Source organism: Vanessa atalanta, chromosome 9 (genome assembly GCF_905147765.1).
Source record: "Vanessa atalanta chromosome 9, ilVanAtal1.2, whole genome shotgun sequence".
Lineage (NCBI taxonomy): Eukaryota > Metazoa > Arthropoda > Insecta > Lepidoptera > Nymphalidae > Vanessa > Vanessa atalanta.
In genome coordinates, this window is record NC_061879.1 from 12,370,153 (window position 1) to 12,395,198 (window position 25,046).

The 25,046-nt window shown below is 33.0% G+C and overlaps 2 protein-coding genes across 2 annotated transcripts in view; one reads left to right on the top strand and one right to left on the bottom strand.

Annotated features, from left to right (window-relative positions):
• The window catches only part of LOC125066246 (dynein axonemal heavy chain 2), a 41,876-nt gene extending 40,957 nt beyond the window's left edge, over positions 1-919 (top strand). Inside the window, exons 78-79 of the mRNA XM_047674249.1 lie at positions 398-531; positions 726-919. Coding sequence (XP_047530205.1) covers positions 398-531; positions 726-865 — 274 coding nt within the window. The 3' untranslated portion in view covers positions 866-919. The remainder of the gene's footprint in view (positions 1-397; positions 532-725) is intronic.
• A 1,280-nt stretch (positions 920-2,199) lies between these two features.
• The window catches only part of LOC125066503, a 36,808-nt gene continuing 13,961 nt past the window's right edge, over positions 2,200-25,046 (bottom strand). The window contains exons 2-6 of the mRNA XM_047674599.1: positions 6,156-6,357; positions 5,492-5,633; positions 5,128-5,242; positions 3,813-4,069; positions 2,200-3,620 (exon numbers count right to left, since the gene is read on the bottom strand). Of these exons, the coding sequence (XP_047530555.1) occupies positions 3,347-3,620; positions 3,813-4,069; positions 5,128-5,242; positions 5,492-5,633; positions 6,156-6,357 (990 nt within the window). The 3' untranslated portion in view covers positions 2,200-3,346. The remainder of the gene's footprint in view (positions 3,621-3,812; positions 4,070-5,127; positions 5,243-5,491; positions 5,634-6,155; positions 6,358-25,046) is intronic.

A 25,046-nucleotide genomic window follows, 5' to 3' on the forward strand; every position in this document is an offset into this window, starting at 1 on the left:
TAGCTTGATATATCTCGAATTCGTTTAGTATACAAAAAATCGAAAATAGCATCAGTATTGCTTATAATTTTTTTTTATATCGGTACATTTGTGGCTTAGCTTCGCTTAGAACAGATATTTGCCGTATACAATGATACGAATTCGTCCAGTCATGGTATCAAACCTGCAAATAACTCCAAAATGTCAATACTGACAAAACAGTTCACAGTAAAATGTCCATCTTATTTGACAACTACTTTGATGTATCAGTTGAAACCGACATAGAGGATAGAAACACGTTTTTTTTTCTATTTGCCTTATTTGCTAAAATGCCGTGTTAATAAAAAAAGTAAAAAAAGCTCTATGAACTACGTTACCTTATTATGATATAATTAAAATTAAATTCGGTATCATTCAGGGGCTTGTATCTGGAAGGAGCCAGTTGGTTCCGTAAAGATGGACATTTGCAGGAGCCCTTGCCGATGCAGCTCGTCTTCCCCATGACGCCCATACATTTCAAACCAGTACGATCAACGGGCAGGCGGCTGAGGAGTAAGTTAGAAACCTAATATTAACCTATGAACAATGTGGAATCTGCTAATTTGATAAAATACTGAACGCTCATTGGTCGCATATTACGTCATCGGATGTCATGAACCAATGAACGGTTAGATTAGAGGCAAATTAGTTCATCTCACTTTAATCATATTTAATTACATTTTGACATTTTAAAAAACGTTTTGTAGATCGTTACGTCTGTCCGTGTTATTACTACCCTCTGCGTATGGGCGCTTTCGTAGTGGCCGTCGACCTCCACTCTGGCAAGGAAACCTCAGATTTTTGGGTCAAACGAGGAACTGCCTTACTCTGCACTCTATCCACTTAACTCAGGAACCGAGTATAATAATTTGTTACTTATAAATATGATATGTTTAGTTTAATAAATTACATTTGTTACAAGCAAAATGATTATAGTTTAAAAATAAATAGTGGTCGTTTTACTTACACACACCAAACACGTTTGCTTAATTTATAATTACAAACACCTCGTGAGGAAACTTGTATCTTTTAAATGAGATTTTGATACTTTTGCCACACATCGACCATCCTATATAAATGATACTTTGAAGATGTTTTTGTGGCTAATAATTAACTTGGTGGTTGGCATTATGCAAGCCCGTCTGGGTGTGTATCAGTTCTCATAAATTCTGCCGCCAAACAGGAATACTTATTATTGTGTTTTCCGGTTTGAAAAATGAGTGAGCCAGTGTAATAAGCACAAGGATCATAATGTCATAATTTCCAAAGTTAGTGGCGTATTGATGATATGAGGTATGATTAATATTTATTAATAAAGTACCTATGTCTATGGGCAATGGTGATCACGCACCATTAGGAGAGCCATTTGCCAATCCAATATATATTTATATTTAGTTAGGTTGTCTTAAAAAAGTAAAAGAATGTTTTTTTTTTTAATAAATGATTTATTTACAACTTATATCAACTTAAATGTAAGTAGGTGTAAATATTATATTAAATTATATTGAATACAAAAAAGGAAAGGTACGAGATAGGAGAAAGCGTTAGAATGTATGCATTTCCTTTTGTGAACAGTACAAATATATTTTATTAAGATTTTTTTATTCATTAATAATTATGGCACTTAGCAATATAGTATTTATTCTGTTATATTATTCTGATAAGCAAGGTCACGCTTTTGAAATATATAATATAAATGTTAATAAATTATGTTCTCAACTCGTGTGTATACAAAATGTAAGATTTGAAATTCTATGAAAACACTTTTTTCTTTAAAAAAAATGAAAATGTATAGTTTTTTTATAACTGCGCATTAAAGAAAAATAATTTGGTTACCGTATAATGATACAAGGAATTAGTATTGGTTGACTATCGTAATATATAGCTTGCACAAGCAATACTTTAAGGCGTGGATATACGTGAAAAGGTTTTGAGTTCTGATACATATAAGATACGATACGTGATAACGTTTTTCTCGCTTATTGTTACCGGAAAAATTATTAATAGGATATATCCTATAAGTAGTTAGGCTATAAGTATATTAGTATTTCTTCTTCTTCTTCTCCAAAACCATTAAAAACAATTAGAAGTAAAAAGTAATAAATATACGAAGTATTCTCTGAATTTGTTATTATTAGCTTTTTTTTCTTCTGATTTCTACCATATATTTTTTTTATTTAAATCAGAATATTAAGAAAAACAATACTAATGGGACCTTCGGCTTGTTTTTGTAGAATATCTTTTTCAATATTTTTACCGATTATTTGATACGAGCAATCGTAATCGCGTTGCAATCCCTTTGTCGCCTAATTGACCAGTGCGGGGCGAGGTGTTGTGCTGAATGAATATATTACTTTTTTTACAGCAATAACAGGGTACAAGAGTTGTTAGGTTTCCGCGAGACATATTTATTAGTGACGCCCAGTCGAGCAACGTCAACGACGTATATCCACCTCTTAAGACGAAACATGAAGATATGGCTATATTCCATAAGCCTTAATAAATAACAGATGTTAAAAAACTTTATATTATTTATATAAAGTTATAATTATTAAAATAATTTTAATATACATAATACCTCTTATTTATACAGACTATCCTTACCTATGTTATAATTGACTTTTTATGTAACGAGAATTATTAAATACATTCGTATGATATTCGATTTTAAACAATTTTCTTACTAAGCAGTGTTAATATTGTCGGCTAAAATAATAATTGAAACAGTCGCCAATTACGTCTAACATTTGCGTAAATTTTATTACTTATTTTGAAATTTCTTTATTAAATTAGACCAAAAATGTCGACCGAAAGCCAAGTTATTAGTTTATTACATAATTTTTTTATCAAAGCAGTATTTTGTATGGACTAGTATTTAAATGAAAAAGTGACATTAATAAAAGAACGATATTTCGATTCCGCTAACGACGTCCTGAATGTTGCTTCATAATTCATATTGCATTATTTAATAGCATCAGCTCTTTAACTATCAGTCTATATTTTAATCGATTTTTAACATTCTGTATCGATTACCATTCAACCACGATTCTCCATATCATTTCATCATAAATTCAGACAGGAAACTGATCATAGGTTACACGGTTGGCAGTGTATGGGCAGGACCTTGATACCTTGATACCTTGCCTACAGTCTCAAATATTGTCAACATAAGCCTCTCCTCTTGTTTTATGTACACACTCCATTAATATTTTTGGATTGTATGACTTAGATCTACTTATTAGTATATCTAATATTTTGTAGCTGTTTAAAATTTAATTTTGAAATGTCGATTGGAAAATTAGTAAGGTCTACTGATAGCGATAATGCATCAGACTTTGTCGCGCTGGTATCTTCTCGAGTGGAATCTTCTCTTGAATCGTCTATACGGACATCTGCCGGAACTTCTCTCGTAGGGTCCGTACTCACAGGTCGGCATTGTACAGTCTCCTTGTGAGACACATACCCTATCCCTCAATCCGAAGTGTTCCTTGCCCCTTGCGAGGATGAGACATTCGCGTTTCCGAGTTATTTCTGGCCAATCGCAAACACAGGAGCATATACCATCTTTTATACGATTCTTGAACAGCGCTGGACAGGTGCATCTAGTGAAAATAATTATAATTATAATAAAATTTTGTATTATTTAAATGTAATTAAAGAGTTGGTGATTTACAATCTATAGTAATAATTTATTGTCTGGGACAGTTGATAATAATTGTTCTACTAAACAGTGTGCTAGACAATTATTTTACTAGAAAGCTTTTATCAGAAATGATATCATTTTAATAATTTACCTTTTTAATTGAGGTGGAGAAGTCTGTTCCTCGTCTCTTTCTAATCTAGGTTCTTCAGTGGGCGCTCTCCAATCGTTTTGTCTTTCTTTCGAAACACTCTCGTTCTTTTCCTCTCTAATTTCAATCTCTTTCTCGCCTCTGTGATAAATCTTCGTCCTAGGTGTACTCTGTTGCGTTTCTTTTGAGACGCAAGCGCATCTAGTGTGGTTGTAGAATAATATTCTGGCGGGTGTGACGTTACTACCGGCTCGGTTTAGCTGGAAATAATACATTTTTTTTATAAAGCAACAGCTCTTGAAGACATAGATTGAACATTCCATCAAATAAATTCGCCTTCTTTGCCTACTTGTGAGTAATGTCGATATTGAGACGATGCTAAACCTATATCATGTCACCATAATGAGCAAAATAGGGAGTATTCGTAAATAAGTTTAAATTAAATATTGGTATGTTTCAAACGATTCTATCCTCTTCCACATTGAAAGAGGCTGCGATGGTTTATAAGTGATGAATATGTATTTTCATTGGAATGAGGTAGGACTGGCGTATTTTTATAAATAAAAGCCCTTAAATATTTAAATACAGCAAAAGAAACAATTAATATCAATGTCCCATGGGCTTCCTTTACATATTTATTTAAAATTTGATCTTTGAAAATGAGATATTTGCATATCAATTTTCATACGTAAATATCATTATTCACGTATGAAAAATATTTTTACATTTGAATTTAGACGTTGGTGTTTGAGTATATATCGCAGGCAACTAGCTTAATTTGCCATCCACTTAAACACTAGCCTCACTACTAAACGGCGCTGTTCAAACAGTGCCCTGAATGACACACATCCAATTCATTTGTTGTTCAAAGGAAAGGGTAAGTTACTTTAGACTCTTCTTTTTTTCCTTCGTACCTTCGTTTTCTTAAAAAACACTCTAGAGGAAAGACCATATTGAGTCAGAGTTAACAGAGTCGGTCTGTGAAAATATTTTTATTAAGGTGAAGAGTCTAGGGACTCCCTTTAGGAAAGTGTCTAGGCTGTTGATTAAATGGCTAATTCAATCATTTGGCTGCGCAATATATACCCGTATGTATACCAATTATCATGGCCGTCGATAGATCGGTAAAGAAATTGATGTGCTGCAGCCTATATATTAGTTAAAACAAATTGGATAGTATTCAAACCTTCATGGAAAAATACATATTTGTGAACCAAATTTCATGGTGAGCGTTCAAACGGTTTGGAATTAATAGATATTCATATCAATTATGTAGACAACATATATTTTTATATACAAGAAGCAGATAGATACTTACGAAGAACGATAAGGCGACGTATTTCCCATCGACGGGCGTGCAGACTTGGCTCTCGTCGTAACAACAGCCCGAGTCTGGAGCGCAGCGGTGCAGCTGCACGCACGGCGGTATGTAACTGAAATGTAATGTATAAATAGCACAATCTGATTTTAAGATCAACTACCTACACGATGTAAAGCTGCGGCCGTACATGTGCGATCAGGTCAATTGTCTAAACCCAACGCTTGGCTATACTGTCTACATTCATTCTTATCAAAAAATTATTCTTTGAAATATTATCCGTCCAAATAAAAGTTTTGACCACATCTAGCAAAATTATAACATCAAGTTATTTAATTGTTGCATTTTTAAAATGAATACATACAGAGTATCCGCAGCTGGTGCCAATTTCCTCACAGAGAGCCATCTCGGCTGTGGGGTAAGACACTTGCCGGCGTGGACGACGTTGCGCATGTTCGCTATTGCGCCCTTGTGTAAAAACACGCGCTCCTCTGCTGTGGAGTGAGCTGGAAAACCATACAGAAACTGTTAAATCAAAACAATATATTCTGATTGAGTCGAGGAATCCGTAACGGTCCTTTGAAAAATAGGAAACGATAATTAGTAAAGTAGCTTTTTGTGAGCTATTTCACTCTGTTTTAAAAAACCCGTATGTATACCCGTGCTGTCATTTGTTTTCTTAAAAGTCATTAATCATGGACTTTTGGTAGATTATATACTCCTAATCGAGTTTAATCAAAAGTGGTGTAACTTCATTTGGTAAATGGAGGATGAGTCGAGATTTACACCAATGCACTCTGTTATTTATTTTAAAACATTCTGGTTGGTATAACCAGACAAAGGATAAATGGCTTATGAATACTAGGTTTGAGGTACAAGACAATCTTCCAGCTGCTACTGAAAAATTCATGAATTTTCTTTTTATTTTAATGGCTTGACCTAGGATTTGACCCTAACAAGGGTCTAGATTCTCCCAGTTATGCTCCGTAGTTTAAAGGTAAAGTAATGCTCCGTAGATAAGGACTTACAATCTTCTAAAATCCTAGGCCGTTCATTAGTCGCAGCGACAGGGTCGAGGGTAGTGTGTCTGGATACATCTAGTCTGGTGAAGGCTGAAGGTGTGATCCCAAGGAGAGGCCTGCTGGTGGAGCTGCTGTCTTCTTCCAATGGATCCCACTCTTCGCCGACATCATTAGCGTAATCTCCATCACCAAGGTCTTGTTCCAAGTCCTGAGGAATATGTTTATCAATAAAAACATGATCTACTAGCTGAACATGCGGCTCTACTCGCACGAAATTTATAAAACACAAACTTCCAACCACTGTTTTACCCCCTTAGAGATGAAGTTTCGTAAAATCAGTTCTTAGCGGATGTCTACACCCTACAAGGAACCTACCTGCCAAATTTCAAGTTTGTAGGTGTTTATAGTTTCTGATATTTCGTGAGTGGTATTTCGCTTTTTTTATAAATATATAAAATATAATGTTTATAAGTAATTTTAAAAACTAAATTTAACAATTTGATAAGATCAATTCAAAGTAAAGCCACCACATGCATTGACTGGTTCGAAATGTCATTACTGCAAAAAAGAAACGACAAAAAACCCGGTAGAAACTCCTTTTACCGATTAAAATTGGTACAATAATTATATACATTCAATTTTATATTGAATTCATTGATTTATAATATTTATTTTAATTGCGCTAATACAGTATGGTAAATATGAGAAATATTATATGTGTGAACTAGAATCAATTATTATTACAGATATGCTGAGTTTCTTTCGCCGGTTCTACTCAGGTCAGGGTATGTTCTTTTCCGAACCGGTTGTAGTGTTTATTTTGTCAATCAACAAGTGTAATGCTTCTGTATCGAATAAAGGAATTTAATAAATTTTGATTAGATTTGCTTTATAATAATTTGACAAGTCGCTATTAAACTGGGTTTAATAGTTATACAATCTATTTTGAATATTACATTCCGACTTTAATTTGACTCGATGTATTGGTATTGCGGTTAATCCTTTATTAAAACTATAAAATGAATAGAAACGAACGTCGCGAAAGCTGAAACTGGAGGTGGTTCACTTGGTGGTAGGGATATGTGGAAACCTATATGGGTATGTACCCACTCTCTACTTATTCTACTGCCAAGTAGCTATACGTTGTATTCTGTTTTGAATTGTGAGTTAGCCAGCTTAATAATACAGGGGACATAGCTTCTCATCTCAAAGTTGGTGACGCTTTGGTGATGTATGACATTGTTAATATTTCTTACAGTATGACTATGACCTCTGTTGGTAGGCAGGTGTAATGACCACTCAATAATAAGTGGTGCATTTGACAGCCCTATCTATAGTAAAATATTGACAAAATAATTTAAACTCTACAGCTTTAACAAGATTGCAACAAGAGATTATGATGCATTTCGTAATCTTTCCTTATCTGGTAACCGTGATGCTATACTGGTCTCCGGCTTCCCCCTATTTGCGTACGTATTTAAGTATGCATGCCGAAGAAAAAACAGTTTATTTTAAATTGGTTTGAATTCCACTTAACCCTGTACAAGTGGCAACGTGCTCCCAGTCCAGATTTAAAACAATTCCTTGTTTAGCTTCAGGAATGCACCGAGAATAGAACCCATGCCTGCTTATTTTCATTCCGATAAATTTTAGTACATTCGAAGTGCAAGAAATTGGTTATAATTAGTCATCTCTTACAGTTCAAAGAGATCTTTCGACGTATTTTATTATACCATTAATTTTGTTTTTGTGTATCTACAATTTGTGTAATTTATAATGTGTCTACTTTTATTGACTGGAAATCAATATTTGGGGCCTATAATAATTGATTTAGTGAAATTTGGGTACTTAGATTTGATATAAAATACTTTTCAGCATTTTTTATATTACAAATGAATACACAGTTACTAATTTTACTTTATCAATAAATGGTAGTTTTTTGGCTCGACTGATCACCAACACGTCCACAACTCTTAGAAATTATCATAATTTATAAATCAAATTAGTATTTATATAATTTAGATAGCAATTTTTTTTCTTCCTGGTTGTTCATTAATTATAACAAAAAAAGTTCGGTGTGAAAGGAAACAACAGGAGGGTCCTTTAACGATAGATATACGCTAAGAGTATATTTTTTTATTTTAATATGGGATTGAAGATTCTATTCTAGAAAGTCAAAAATTCTCTAACTCATCGGTTTCAGAAATAAACAAATATAAAAATTTAAAAATCACAAATGACGTAAATGATCAGTCAATCAACGATCACAGCCGTGACGTAATTGATTCCGCAGCTGCGGATTTATTATTAGCAGACCAAACCTAGGCCGATATAATTTCTAGGCTTCTAATTTGGGGACAATATTTTTTATTACAACTCAGGTCGAAAAATCTCCTATAGTTTTAGTGTACATAATTTCATCTGTGATCAGTGGTAAAGAAAAACTTTCATCTGTTAGTTAAAATTCTCCATACACTCCTCTATACCCAAACCTAGGATCCATGGATTATGCTCCAAGCCCCCTTATGAGGAGAGAAGAACATAGTCATGCATTGGCACATTGCATTGGCACATTGGCACACTTTTATTACCCATAAAAATAATCCAGCACGCAGATATCAAAGCACATTAACGAAAGACCATCCACTAAAAGAGAAGCACGTTAATAAATTACAATTAGTAGAAACCGCAAAGTTAACTCAACAATTAGCTTAGAAAGTAGGTAGATAATAGGAATGTAACATTCTCGCAATTCATTGCTTTTATCAAGTTAAGCACGATTTGCTCCATCGTTCGCTTGCGTCACGTCGCTGCTCAATGCGTGTTCAATGCCGCTGTTTACTCAGCAAATGAGGTATGTATAATGTATATTAAACTTTACTTAATTCAAGTAGAGTCTTACAATCACTTTTAAATTTTCAATTAACAAGAATATATTAAATGTAGAACTAGAACTAGAATCAGCTGCTTGGAATTATAGTTTTTTAGTGAAATTGCGAACAAGGAATTTATTAGTATCTTTCGTAATTTAAATTAATATCTATCTTGTATCTGAAACCTTGTCAATTTAGTATTCAAATTTAGGTCTCACCCGACTGAACTACTTATACTTACATCAACAGCTGCCACGATCAATTACAATACATATTCAAATAATTAATTTGACGTTAATTGAAATAAAATGATTATTGGTTTTTCTTTTTGTTAATAAATGAATGGAGGTGAAAAAGTAAACAAGTATAGCTTACTTTACTTGGTGGTAGGGCTTTGTGCAAGCCCGTCTGGGATACCACCCACTTATCGGATATTCTACCGCCAAACAACAGTACTCAGTATTTTTGTGTTCCAGTTTGAAGGGTGAGTGAGCCAGTGTAACTACAGGCTCAAGGGACATAACATCTTAGTTCCCAAGGTTAATGGCGCACTGGCATTGTAAGGAATGGTTAATATTTCTTACAGCGCCATTGCCTGTGGGCGGTGGCGACCACTTACCATCAGATGGCCCATGTGCTCATCCGTCAATCTGAGCCATAAAAAAAGGAAAATTGAAATATATTGAGTCGGCTCCTTAATAGGAATTATCATTTGATATTTTGAAAGTCCATTAAGCGTTTAAAACCTATAAAGTTGAAAGAGGCATAAATAAACTACTTAAAGCTACTATTTAGCTAAAGCTTCTTGCGTTTGCTTATAGTAAAACATTCATGGTAGCGTTGTTTAAACATCATAAAAGTATCTATATGATTAAATATCGGTAGGTGTTTGTGCGTATCGTCTGAACCTTGTTCTACCATGGAGATAGGTCGCCGAAATTGATCAGAAACTCAGCGAGCATTGTGTATCGATGTTTTAACGTATAATGACGATATTCAATTACATATTTAATAAAATCGATAAATTTTATCTCTTAAAATATTTGAACGTGGAGAATAAATTCAATAAAACATTTCATTTGAAGTACTGGCCGTATTTGTCTAAACTATTTGGGTAGGTATCACAGACGTATCAGTTAACCGAGAAACGGTAATACTTGGTATTCTATTCTGTGTTCCAATTTGAAGGATGAGTGCAGTAGTAGTGAGTACTTAAGCGGTGTTGAATGTTGTTTGAATGCTTACAGTACTTGTCCATGCTAATATAATAAAGAGGTAAAATTTGTTTGTTTATATGATCCAATTCTATTTATTTCTCACTGGTATAAACCTACATTACTCCTGAGTGTGAGGCTATACATTATATTTATATCATATTATAGAAAGCGAGGTGAATCACTAGTTTAATTTTATTGTTTTAAGACTAAGACAAAGTATTCACTAAAAAGGCCATTTTATTTATCGTCAAGTTTAAAGCTTGGTGTTGTCTCAGATTGCCAAGACATGCTTACAATTGAAGACATATTTACATTGTTAGTAAAATAATTATGGTTATGGGACATACACCCGTGCGAAACCGGGGCGGTTCGCTAGTCACTATGTTTGTAGACAGGACAACGTCGGCCGAGTTTGCTATGTACACACAAGATAAAACATTTAACGTTTCAAACAGTTAATTTCGTACTAGTGTTTGTCAAAGTTCGCTCATCGAAGTTTTGGGGTCAAAATGAAAGTGAACACGATTTACCGCTCGCTAAGAAAGGTTACCACGACACAACGGGGATACACCACGTAATTAAATAAACATGTAGGATTCCCGGTCAAAGAAGACAGAAGACACGGTAGAGTTCCATTATCGTCTCAAAATACCGGTTCTTTTCGGTAGAATCTACTTTTCCGAAGCGATAGTAGCTTTAAATTTAATTCTACTCGGTAACATTACGATTCAAGGGTGCTTTTATGTGCCCCCTTGAACAAAAAATATTTAGATTTTAGAAATAAAATAGCCTGTCACTCAACTTTGGCTGTTTTCTTATTAAATTTGACTCTTTTTCATTCCATTAAACTTTATTGGTTGGTAAGATACTATCGATTATTGAACTATGATTCACATAAAATTGCTTCAACGCTCCAGCTTGAAGCGCAGCTTCTTCTAGATATGTTCAATAAAAAATATTATACTGGATAGTAATGAGATAAATTACGAAGATAGATATATAAAAAAAGAAAAGAAGAAAATATAGGATAAAAGAACAATAACCTTAAAGTCTCAGAAAAATAACTTTTTATATTTATAAAAATATTTTTTTTATTTACCATATAAAAATGAACTATTCTTTTACCGATTGATGATAAATTATTTTACATTAAAATGTTAAAAAAAATTTAACATTTAACAAAAGAAACATATACAACAAAAAAAAAAGTCTTAACTATAGCTTCTTAATGGAGGCGAAAACGACTATTTGGGTTTATAATAAATTCAATAAGATTACCATTGTTAATATTTCAACAAATTCAACCAGTCATACCTTCGAAGGTCGTTTAAGATGTTCCCATGTTTAATATAAAAAGAGAACTACCTACGCATTAAACCGGTCTAGTCAATAAGAAGTTAACCACAGTAATGAACCGCAAATAAAAACTAGATACGGTGTAATGCATACCAGGATGTTATCCCAGACGTATACCCTCAGGCCTGATTACCATTCGTGATCCATTTTCGATTGTATCGCGTAATTCTGATTATAGCAATCGGGACCACTTTCCCTATACACATTATATATATTCTAACAATCATATGTATCTTTAGATACACGTTTTAACTTGCTTTTAGGGTTTCCTAATATGTCCTACAGTGTCAATGTCTTCGCGATAGTGACCACTTACCATCAGGTTTCCCATTCGCTCCTCCACCTACATTATAAATGATAAAGTCAATAAGAAATATTACTGTGATAGTGATTTCAGCTATGGCGACAAATCTCAAGGTAGACGAACTGACTGTGTAGGACAAATTACAGTACACGACAACTTGGTGGTAGGGCTTTGTGCAAGAACGTCTGGGTAGATACCACCCACTCGTCAGATATTCTACCGCCAAACAGCACTATTCAGTATTTTTGTGTTCCAGTTTGAAGGGTGAGTGAGCCAGTGTAACTACAGGCACAAGGGACGTAACATCTAAGTTTCAAGGTTGATGGCGCATTGGTGATGTAAGAAATGGTTAATATTTCTTACAACGCCATTGTCTATGGGCGGTGGTGACCACTACCATCAGGTGGCACATTTGCTCGTCCGCCTATATATAAGAAAAAAAACAAATACACTTTCTGTTCAATCACTCCCATAACCACGGTAAATTCATCACGACTGGAAATAGTTCCTTTACGTACTCAATAATGAGCGCGGTTTTGTAAACACTGCGAGCTCTGAAACTCCGTGAGTTTACCACTGAAAACATTCTGCTCGAAAAAACACAATAACTTTTATTGGTCTCGTAGAGATACGGTTACATAATCATTCATAATAATATACCAGAATATCTACTTTGCTTATCAAAACTATACATACACCTTATTCAATATACCTCTTATTAGCTGATGATGTTATTAGTTGCTCCCCGCGGTTTCATCTGCATTATTAGTACACTTAGAGTGATGTTAAAAACCTATAACCTACCTCAACAATAGGATGTTAAAATGAAGAAAAATGTATTCAATTCCGACTATTACCGATTTATTATATTAGTATAGATATTTCATGCTGCGTTGCTAACGCTAAAATGCTAACCTATTTTAAAAGGACAATAAATATAACATAATTTATGGTGTTTAGTACCGATTGAGGATAATGTATTATCTTGGAAGCATTAGGTACTTTGAATAATATGTTTCTAGTTAATTTGGATTTGAAAGAGGTAATGAAGATTGACTTTATTTTTTGAAGTTATACTTCTTTAGGCGTGTTAAAATAAAAATATGAATGAATTTTTGATGAAGTTACTCACTAAGCCGCCAATCGAGTGACAAGTTCCTCGAATACACGACTTCATTTTACAATGTTTATTTTATTCAAATTTAAATTGAGAATGTTAATTTTTTATTTTATAATCAATATGTACATTATTTTATTGTTATTTGATTCAAAAATATTTATTAAGTACTCAGTATAATTAAAAATATTATTAATAATATATATTATTAATAATATAATATCTATATATTATACGCGTTCTAACCAATGGTTCTAACCAGTGGTTAGAACGCGTGCATCTTAACCGATGATTTTGGGTTCAAACCCAGGCAGGCTCCACTGAAATTTCATGTGCTTAATTTGTGTTTATAATTTATTTCGTGCTCGGCGGTGAAGGAAAACATTGTGAGGAAACCTGCATGTGTCTAATTTCAACGAAATTCTGCCACATGTGTATTCCGCCAACCCGCATTGGAGCAGCGTGGTGAAATATGCTCCAAACCTTCTCCTCAAAGGGAGAGGAGGTCTTTATCCCAGCAGTGGGACATTTACGGGCTGCTAATGCTAAAAAAAAATTAATAATTTGACGACCTCCGTGGTCGAGTAGTGTGTACACCGGTTTTCATGGGTACGCCACTCCGAGGTCCCGGGTTCGAGTCTCGGCCGAGTCGATGTAGAAAAAATCATTAGTTTTCTATGTTGTCTTGGGTCTGGGTGTTAGTGGTACCGTCGTTACTTCTGATTTCCATAACACAAGAGCTTTAGCTACTTACATTGGGATCAGAGTAATGTATGTGATGTTGTCCAATATTTAAAAAAAAAAATTATTTAAATAATATAAGTAGAACTTCTCACGCCCGTACATGAGTACACACAAACCTTTTTTTGAAGGTTCGCTTATCATTGAGTGTAAATATACTGCTCCATAGTGCAATTCACTTTTTAACCGATACAATCACGAGATAACAATATGTGAGAGATCCAATAGGCTTAACGTGCTCTTGTAGTAGTAGGTTATCAGATATGCATGATATTTATTGAGACTGACAATTGAATAAATGAGGAAAACTGCGTCTGCCGGAAGAATTATAGAATCATGTACTTTCAGAGATATGCCAGCATTGCAATGAGCTTCGTATCCTATTTCATAATAGTAGTCTTTGCCCAGCAGTGGTACATTTAAGGGCATACATTTTGCATACTATTTTAAACGAGTTGATACCCACAGTTTCGCTTGTAATTTAATCATGATGATTATTTTTATGAATAAATACAGTCTATCTCCTGTCTCGAGAAGAAGCTTAACTAGAGCTAATTCCTAGCGTGTGATGTAATTCCTCTTGAAATTTTGTTTTTAAAAACATCCAATACGAGGACATCTATTATACGCAAGTATATATGTATAACTGTAAAACGTTTTAAATTAATCGAATTCAATATACAAGAAAGAATATTAAACAAAGAGAATGAATTAACCGACTTTAATAAAGGACGATTTACATTTTTACATTAGCAGTAAATTTCCCACTGCTGGGCTAAGGCCTCCTCTCCCTTTGAGGAGTAGGTTTGGAGCATATTCCACCACGCTGATCAAATGCGGGTTTGTGGAATACACATGTGGCAGAATTTCGTTGAAATTAGACACATGAAGGTTTCCTCACGATGTTTTCCTTCACCGAGATGAATTATAAACACAAATTAAGCACATGAAAATTCAGTGGTGCCTGCCTGAGTTTTAACCCGAAATCATTGGTTAATCCACGCCATCGACGATATATATCGAGAATATATTGAAAATTGCTAAGTTTTCATTTTAAACAAACTTAGTCAATTTATTTTTAAGTCAATTTTTATAAGATTATTAAAACTAATCTCTTGTTGTGACAAAATTGACTACAATTCCTATTGAGATCCATACACATATGAGCATTGGGTAAGCAACATAGATATACATAAATAATTCACAACCATATTACCAATACATACCAACAACCATAACATAGTGATGTTGCTATTTCTAGTATTATTTTACTAAACGAGGATTCCCTGCCATAGACAAATAAGAGAATATGCAAGCACTTGTCTATTATCTTCCCTTTTACAGATAAGCTGGTGACACATTATGTCATGGTTCTAGGAAACGTTGAAACCGCAGAACAGTGACACAGATGTGGCATCATCGGTTATACTATAATTATAAATTTTGAACGAAAAAAAAAAAAAAAAACTGCCGTCTGGAAGTTGAATGAATATTCGCTTGAAATGAAAACAATATCGAAAATTGTTTTCAGAATGAATTGTGAAACGGGAGCTTAAAAACTTAATGTTCATCAAACAAGAAATATCAAAATCAACTGTTAAACAAAAAAAAATACCGACGAACATTTTATTACGTAATAGAGTAAATATACACACGAAATAACAATATATTCTTATTTTGAAGTCTGTCAAATATATAAACATTTTCTTGATCATTTAAATTCAATATAATAAATGAATACATCAAATTTAGAAGGTAGCAATCTAATAGAGAATTTTATTATAAAATATACACGACATTAAATAACAGCCTTACCTATATTAGACTGAAACAGCGAAACTATAGTACAGTCTGATTTTATGTATGTTTGTGTGTGTGCATGAAGTATCGGCGAAGTTCATGTTGAAAGTGGTCACAGAATTCATTACTTAGTTGTCCGCTGAAGCCAAACGGTCACGGCACTTCCAACGAACTTGTTCTATGACGAAATGTATGCAAATAGTTACTAATTGTAATTGATAAAAATTCAGCATCCTGTTGTCATCGGGAGTTCAATAAATATTTATTATTAATCTTAATTGTCATACAAACACGAATCGATAAATTTGATACTAAATATAGGTATTTAGATGATATAATTATTTGATCAAACTTTGTAGTCACTGTCAAATGCGAACTAACTAACTTAGCTTTTAATGAGAACTTCGTGAGAATTTCCAATAAGTTTCATAAACACGATCTGGGTTTTGAACCTGGAACCTCAGTACGAGATCTCAGAGCACATCTGATAAATGAGATTTACAAGTCTTGTCTGAATTTATACGGCGAGAGAGCGATTGTGTGGTGTAATAAAATAGATTGAACGACTCATTGATGTTTTATATTCGTATTCAGTGATACGGAGAATAACAATATTCCAAGACAGGCTATAAAATTTTACACTTAAAACATTCGCGATATATAGTATTCATATATTCCTCGGCACGGCAGATGTTAGTCCGTTGAATCGTCGAACGAAATAAAAGGTACGGTCGCGGTTAAACACAAGTGATAATAAATAAAAGAAAGATATAAAGTTTAAAGGTTGTGAGTAAAGTATTTAACCACAATAATGTGACTAGTTTTAAATAACAACTTAAACTTAAACGCATTTACTATGTTGCTATCCCAAATTTTACTCTGTGACATACTCGCTAATGTTTCTTTAAAGTTTGTAAACATTTATTCCGTATATAGTTGTACTCCATGAAAAAATGCATATATAGCCGTGTCCAATCGAAGAAAGAATAAAGTTTAACAAACTTTAGATTCACGTATGCCACGCGATTTATAGTTCTTGATTAATATATATTTATTTATAATACAACACTATTACACTTAACTACTTATATCCACTTTAAGTTCCGATAACAGTTTCGTCGACGTTCAGAACGCCATATTTTCGCAAATCCGTAACGATTCTCATAAATTAATCAAGCTCTCGCTGTCAAATGTTGTTTATTTGGTTAGTGTTGGTATATATTTACCGTCACAGATATTCCGTGCGATTGGTATATCTTATCTTTAAATTCTTTTGTTTTTTTTTTTTTTTAATTGTGATTATAGGTTGTTATTTCCAGACAGCAAAAATGTCTGAATTAAAAGTCGTAGATTCAGCTCCTTAAATTAGAATTAACTTCTTAATCATTGAACATCATCTTCAGATTTTTGTAACTAATTACTCATATTCATGAAATTATTGAAATATTTAATTATATATTTTTTTATTAATAATTGATAAAGTAATTGAGTTAATTTAAATAATATTAAATTACTTTACGCCATTAAAGTTTAAATCACTTAGCTTAAACTCGAGATATTTATACGCTAGAGAGCGTTCGGAAATCCCTCCAGTGTTGACATTTGACCTCTGTCTCCTTTACGTAAGGTCAAACGATATAACATTCTAATGTTGAGGGATATATTTGTAATTATCGATATTTTTTATCATTCGACTACTAAGATAAGGTTGTGAGAAATCTAAGTAATATAATATCAGTTGAGTTTACTAATGATTAATTTGTTTGTAGAAATAAATAAATAAATGTCTTGGAAATGAAGAATATAATCAGTACGGTAATTATTTTGTTAGTGTAGAGTGTAGAAACTTTCGTATGTTATAAAAGTAATATTTGAATTCAATTTTTTTTTTATAAATAAAAAAAAATATATATATTGGACAACATCACATACATTACTCTGATCCCAATGTAAGTAGCTAAAGCACTTGTGTTACAGAAGTAACGACGGTACCACATACACCCAGACCCAAGAAAACATAGAAAATTAATGAACTTTTTCTACATTGACTCGGCCGGGAATTGAACCCGGGACCTCAGAGTAGCGTTACCCATGAAAACCGATGTACACACTACCTGACCATGGAGGTCGTCAAATTAATATTAAAAAAAGGAATGTATGCGTGGTTCTTCGGCGTAACTAACAATTGTTTTTTTATTGCATACCAATCATTTATTACAGTAAAAATATTTTCAACGCTATATATAATATTCACAACCTGACTTTAATACATGAGGACATATCCGCGTCCGGAAACTAGTTTAAATATAAGGATAAAATTCGCGAAAAACTGAGTCACGCGCGTTTCTTCGTGCACACAATGTATTAAAGTATTTCCAGCTTAAACAAGTTCATTAGTGATAACACAAGTACTATTCTATAAGTAGAAACTCGTAACTCATCGTAGAACACGAACTTAAATTTCCGAATGTGATATGCCATATTGATTATAATAATTATAATTACACGTATCAAAATGGCGTATCACCGTAAGTCACGAGTCACAAGTTCACGAGTGAGATACAAAGTGAATTCTTACAGAATCGCAGTGCAGTTCCGATGTCGTGGGTTATCAAAATACCGGGGAGATGTATTTTCTCGTAAACCGTATTTACGATTAAGTTGTAACATGCAGTCAATTTAACACATGTGATTGTTATATTTTTTATGCGACAGAGTTTTCCTGTACGACTTTGTCCGAGATTTGTGGCGTGTTCCGCTTCGATGAGAGAGCCAATACAGAGAACCAGAGCCGGTACATTGGCTCAGTATAAATAAACGCAAAATTACTTTAGTAGTATGTTAAGTGAATAAGCGCGAGTTACTCTAAAGAACAAGACTGCGGGTTAACATTAAAATGATCAGTTTATATTCTCATCATTTAATTCAGCGTTTCTAAAAAAAATAAAAGTGAGTTTTAAGAAAAGTAGTTAATATCAGGGCATCATGATAGCAAGCGAGTCGATACCGTGGCGCCCGTTGAAGGGACGGAGAGGGTACCGCTGGTTTTTTTGTGTACCGGGGTGCACTCGGCTTCCTGGGCACCGGCGAGTCTCACATACCCCTTCCACGGTGGAGACCACGCGTAACGCGTTTTTCCAGCGAGATAACAAAAAGAAGATATTTCGATTCCTTTCCAGTCACTAATACATTGCAGTACCCAGAAAAGATTTATTAATATTTGGCGTAGGGCACCATTCAAATCATTGACATTCATTCAGCGTTCTATGGCCTTAATAGCTGAGGAACAGCTGGTTGATTTGATGACGTAAATGATGGAACTAGATGCAATATTTTACGATTGCTCTTACCATTGCGCCTCAAGCTATAATAAAAAGGAATCATTAATATTATTTCAAAATAGATTAGTTATAAATTTATTTATTACTAGTTGAAAACCCCTCCTGGTAAAATAAATCAAACTAAAGAAATACGGATTATTTATTATTAATTTACTGTTGATAAGTTTACATAGAATTGACTCCTGCACGAAATTATTATTTGGAACACACTTTCTGAACGAATGAAATATTTTCGATTGTATTCTGTAGTGAGTTTCGAGTTTGCGTTTACAGAATAACTATGCTGGAATTCCTTGAATGTCTGTGGTGTCTTATAAATGTGTACTGTGTACAGTTGTCATTGGAAAACAGGCGTAGTCTAATTTACAGTATAATGTTGCTTGCAATTGTTTGATTATGTTCTCTGTTACTGTGTCTAATAAAATAAATATTAAAAAGAGAGATATCGTAGGATATCCGGTTGAAACGAAGTTTCATTTGCTATATATTACGAAAGTTTGAGAATATTTCAATGACAAGAAATATAAAATTGTTATTAAAAAAACTTATCAATATCAATACAACTCCATCAATCATAATATTATATAAAGCTATATGTAAAAGAAAGAGATAGAGTTAGAGCAAAAGAGAGAAAAGGTCGACTGAAGGGGCGTAACAATTTAAATGTTATTATTAATTGACATTCTAACAAAGGCTAATATATTTTTCAATTCTTTGCTTAATAGCTTGAAGCGTCGGTCATAATAGTAACATATTTAATTCTTACGTCAACTTTATTTTTTTCCCTCTGGCAACACACGTCTATAATAATATAGATTTAATGAATCAACAATTATAACTGATGAGTATTTATTTATAGCTTTTATAATTAGAATCGAGGTTAACCTTATGATGTCATGGTTAAATAACATTATTTTTAACGAGTGCTATAATAAAGGTGATTACACACTTGTGATTATACAAAAATATCGTAAGTTTGTCGTATAAGTTGTATGAATGACATATACGAACGTGTTTTTAGTCAATCTATGTGATTAATTTTATAATATGTTCGATTAAGTCTCACTGTAAATTTTTTTTTTTGGTTTACTTCATAATGGTAAAAGTATTATACCATACATCCTGTTGTCATTAAAAATGATCATATTTTTTTTCTGTTACTGGAACTGATTATTTGACAGTGTACGAGATACTTTAAAATGTATAAGTAAGATTATTGATTTGTTTCCTATTAGCCTATTACAAAATAGCAATATAAAAGCAATTCACGCAACTTGTAAGCAGCTTTGTGATTGGTCAATATTATGTAATTCGTTAGTTTGTTGTCATAGAGCAGAGAACATTACAGAACACCAGAAGGGTAATGAGTCAGTGTAAAAAAGTACATGAGATATTCATACAAACACATATACGAATACCTCAGACCCTCGTGATGGTCTCTTGGGATGTTTATTAACAAAAATCAAAGATAGAAATAAGTAATATTTAGTTTTTAAATAATTATCTTTTGTTTTATTTTTCTTATTTAATTTTAAGATTTTAGTCCAACACAACGTCATTGTCTTTTCTTCCTTTTGTTTAAACATTATTTATTACTTATAGCTATTAGATAGAATTCCAGCAGCATCATAGCAGATTCTGATAAAGGATCTGATAGAATACTCTAAACTAATCCATCATCGTACGAACATGCTTTTAAATTAACTAAGAGTAACTTTCCCTGATTGTGAGTCTTGTCACATATTTTTAAAATTGTTGTCTTGATCTTGTCTGTTGACAACTGTACTGTGTTGTTCGTATCTGGTATATGAGAGTTCCACGACACTTTTACACGAAAGTCAGCTAATCACTGGGATTTATGACCGTGGCGAAATTTATATATAATTTTATATACCTAAACGAAGTTCTTGTATCAATCTCGTATTTTAAATGAAAATGAGTACCAAATTGTAATTTGCTAGATAATTTTAAACACCAATTATATTTAAATTCAAAGTACCATAATTATGAAGATTATGAAGTTATCAAGTAGTTCCGCTATTAAAATAATTACTTTATTTGTATGGAAAAGTTGATTTTACTTAACGGCGTTTCTTAGGCTGTACTTAACGGTGGAGTAAAAGCTGATAGAATTATTTCGTATTATTTAAATAAATATAATGCTTATTAATGTCAGATTAACTAATTCGGGAACTGTAATCTGAGAGCTTATTGGTTGTTAGCAATTGATGACGCAATAAGCAACCAATGGATGTTTAATATCAGATTATTTAATCCAATCGTCACTTTTGAGACTGTAATAATTGTAAAATAGCAATTATTCAAAGTTAGTACTTTATTATTATAACTTCCATCATAATAATTGGACAAAATTTTGATTCAAAATTTAGTTATGTCCAGACGTCTCTAGTTAGGGTCAGGTTAAAAACCGAACCAGCAATTCTGAAAATCATTTTTTAACTTCAAATGCTAATATCGTTTACACAATTCGCCTCATACAGGACAGTTAAAGTATTGCAATGATATATATGAATGTAATATGTTAATAGATATACATTTTTACATCTAATGTCCGGTGTAAGTTCCAAAGTCGCTTTAAATTTGTTTGCAAACTATTACCGGATAGAACTTGCGATGAAATATTTTCCATACTCCCTATACAGATAGTCATGGACGTCGGTTGAGCTGCATAGAATGATTTACTGCGACATGTCGTGGATTATAAAAAATTAGACAGTGTAAAGGCCTTCTCTTTAAAAAATACGTGTACTGCTAGCTAGAAAGATACTATGTATATATATGTTATTATTATTCGAAGTTAAATAACATTTTATCTTTAAAAAAAAAAACACTCCAAATGAATTAAGGCTTTACTAATATTCCTATTTACCCCTCCTTTTAAGCTTAACACTTATGTAAGTAAAAACGACAGTAGCCCAAAGATCGATCCTGCGACTTTTTACATCGCTAGGCGGCCCGTAAACCATTGCGCTATTAATTCTTAAAGCTTATAAGGTTGAAGTACTTTAATTATAGAAGTTATCGCATGAGTTTGACTCTTATTGTCTGATTGGCTCCGTGTCTTAAAATGCACTCGTAAAAATCGCCTCGAAAAGCTATCGCACAAAGCAAATCAAAAAAATTACACAAAACCATGCATGTATGTTATTACATGTTAATCTTAAAAAATCACACAACATTTTATTTAGCTTGAGGCTAGTGCTTGCTTAAAAGCTTAATAAGGATAATAATTATCAAGTTCAGTTTAGGTTGTCACGGATGAACTCCGATACTATTACGGGAGGCACGAGGCCCTTTGACAACCCCACAGAGTCTGATTTTTTTTCTTATTATTTTAAGGAATGCAGACCTAGGTACATGCATGGTTTTATTTGTTTTATAACAATTATTTATTGAAATAAATGTTAGTTTTCGTTTACCTTGTTGTATACACACAAGTACATATACTTATCTTGAACACTTACCACCATTTATTCGTAAGATTACCTGTTTAAAAAAAAATTGACGAAAACACTAGTTAGATTATTTATAATAATCGGAAAAAAGCTGTACAGATTTAACGTTACTTATGTACGTGTAGTAAGTAAAATTAAATTCAAATATCCTGCAAGAGAATTGTATATTGTTCTACGTTTTATTATGTTTTTAATAATGGACATAAATACTCTTTGTCTATTAATGAACTTTTAATAGCCACGAGAGATATAAAATCTCAAATGTCGTAGTCGTAGTTAGCGGCGATGTCAATGTCTATGACAAGTGCCGACTTGGCATAAATAATAAATTATAAAAATATAGTTATAAACATTTATTTAATGCCGAGATGACCCAGTGGTTAGAACGCGTGCATCTTAACCGATGATTTCGGTGTCAAACCCAGGCAAGCACCACGGAATTTCTTGTGCTTAATTTGTGTTTATAATTCTTCTCGTGCTCGGCGGTCGTACATCGTAAGGAAACCTACGTGTGTCTAATTTCAACGAAATACTGCCAACCTGCATTTGAGTAGCGTGGTGGAATATGCTCCAAAACCTTCTCTTTAAAAGGGAGAGGAGGCCTTAGCCCAGCAGTGGAAAATTTACAGGCTGCTGATGATTTATTTAATAAAATTCACGAACTGCTCCGGGTGTACAACCGAAGGTGGTCTCCAAAAGTTCGCTCTTTTACCAATAAGATCTCCTTTAGTACAAGCTATTAATTATTGTTTTATCTGTTAATGTATTTTTACTTTTTTGACCTCACTTAGCCAACTCGTATAGCCTATAGTAGAGCAAACACCTTGCAAAAGTATGCTCTACTAAAAACGAATTAACCGTATGATGTTGAAAGTTTGTTATTAGTAGTTTTCGCTTTCTTCCTTGATATTCAAATATTAACTAATTGTATTTCATAATATAATTATCTAAACATCTCTATGTGGAACGATTTACAAGCAGGTAGACTGCCGTGTGGACTTTCCGCATTTTATCACGAACGAAAAGACAAACACGCGTTCTTAACCTATCATTACGAAATGTCTTTGTACTACCGTTGAACATATTACATATCATAAAGTAGATCGTCTGTGTTTTTTTTATGGCATTGGTTGGCGGACGAGCATATGGGCCACCTGATTGTAAGTGGTCACCACCGCCCATTGACAAAGGCGCTGTAAGAAATATTAACCATTCCTTACATCACCTATGCGCCATCAACCTCGGGAACTAAGATGTTATGTCCCTTGTGCCTGTGATTACACTGGCTCACTCACCCTTCTAACCGGAACACAACAATACAGAGTACTGTTATTTGGCGGTAGAATATCTGATGAGTGGGTACCTACCCAGACGGGCTTTCACAAAGCCCTACCATCAAGTGTTTAGTTGATTGATCTTTGTTAAAGCTCACATAATGATGACATAGTATGTACAATTACAGATGCTTAATTTTTATTTGAAAATTAGAGTAATTATTGATGTTTTAATTTCGCCGCGTTATTTTAAAATGGTGAGAGTGAATGTGCGCAATAGGTGACGTGAGAACTACATGATGTAGTTGCTCGCTAAGCCGCCCATTAAATGTCGTCAATCGTTCTAGTAGAAGTGAAAAATAAATCATCATAATAATATTTTATTATTAATAAGGTAATTATTATTATTTTATTGTAATTGATTATTTAAATGCAAGTAAAAACTATTTTTAATGACGCCGAAAGAGTAGAACTTCTGAAGCTCATATATCACACGCATCTCTTTTTAAATTTAATTTTACCGCGCTATGTATGTATATGCTTGTTGCAGCCGGTCATTAATACAGTCCTAAACTCAGGTGTCTGCTGTCTGTGTTCAAGACGGAGAAATGCTTGGTTTATAATAGTGTAATGAATGCTATCATCGCTGGCACTGTTAATTTAATAAAATATTTTTTATTGTATTGTTCTGACGTATGCATATCGAAAGCATAATTATTTCTATGAATTTATAAAATAGTTAACGTTATTGTGATTTAAGAGAATAATTATCATTAACTTTTACTGCTTGATTATTAAAATCTGAGCGCAAAATCTTAAAGGATTGTAATAGCCATACCTTCCGAGATATTTAATACAATTTAAGTATAAAATTTACATAAGTCACATAAAATTTATCAGTAACAAGTGCACGTAACTAACACGCTAGTACAACAATCATTTAGCTAAAATAAATGAAAAAAAAAACACTTTTATTATAGATATATGTATCTATATACCTACTTAGCAAACATAAAGAAAAATTAACAATAAACTTTTCACTCATTGGTTTTTAAACATAAAACATTTAGGAGAAATGTCTGACTAGCTTTTGTCCCAGACAAGCCAATAAGTTATGAATAATTATTCGTTAAGTAGTCGTGCATTAGTATGCAAGTGCGCGTGCGCAGCGAAGGACATTACCACATCAAAGGAACGGTAACGGGAAATTATGGTATTCAAATAGAGCTTACGAAACGGTGGTCGGCTTAAAATTTTTGAATTTGTTTATCTTAAAATCGGATTAGGAAGTTATTTATAAGTTCACGGATGAGTTTGTTTTTTTTTTAATTCAGAAGGTACGAGGCTATGTTTGAATTTGAACAGCTAAATTTTTTTTTATTTTAATTACTCAATTCA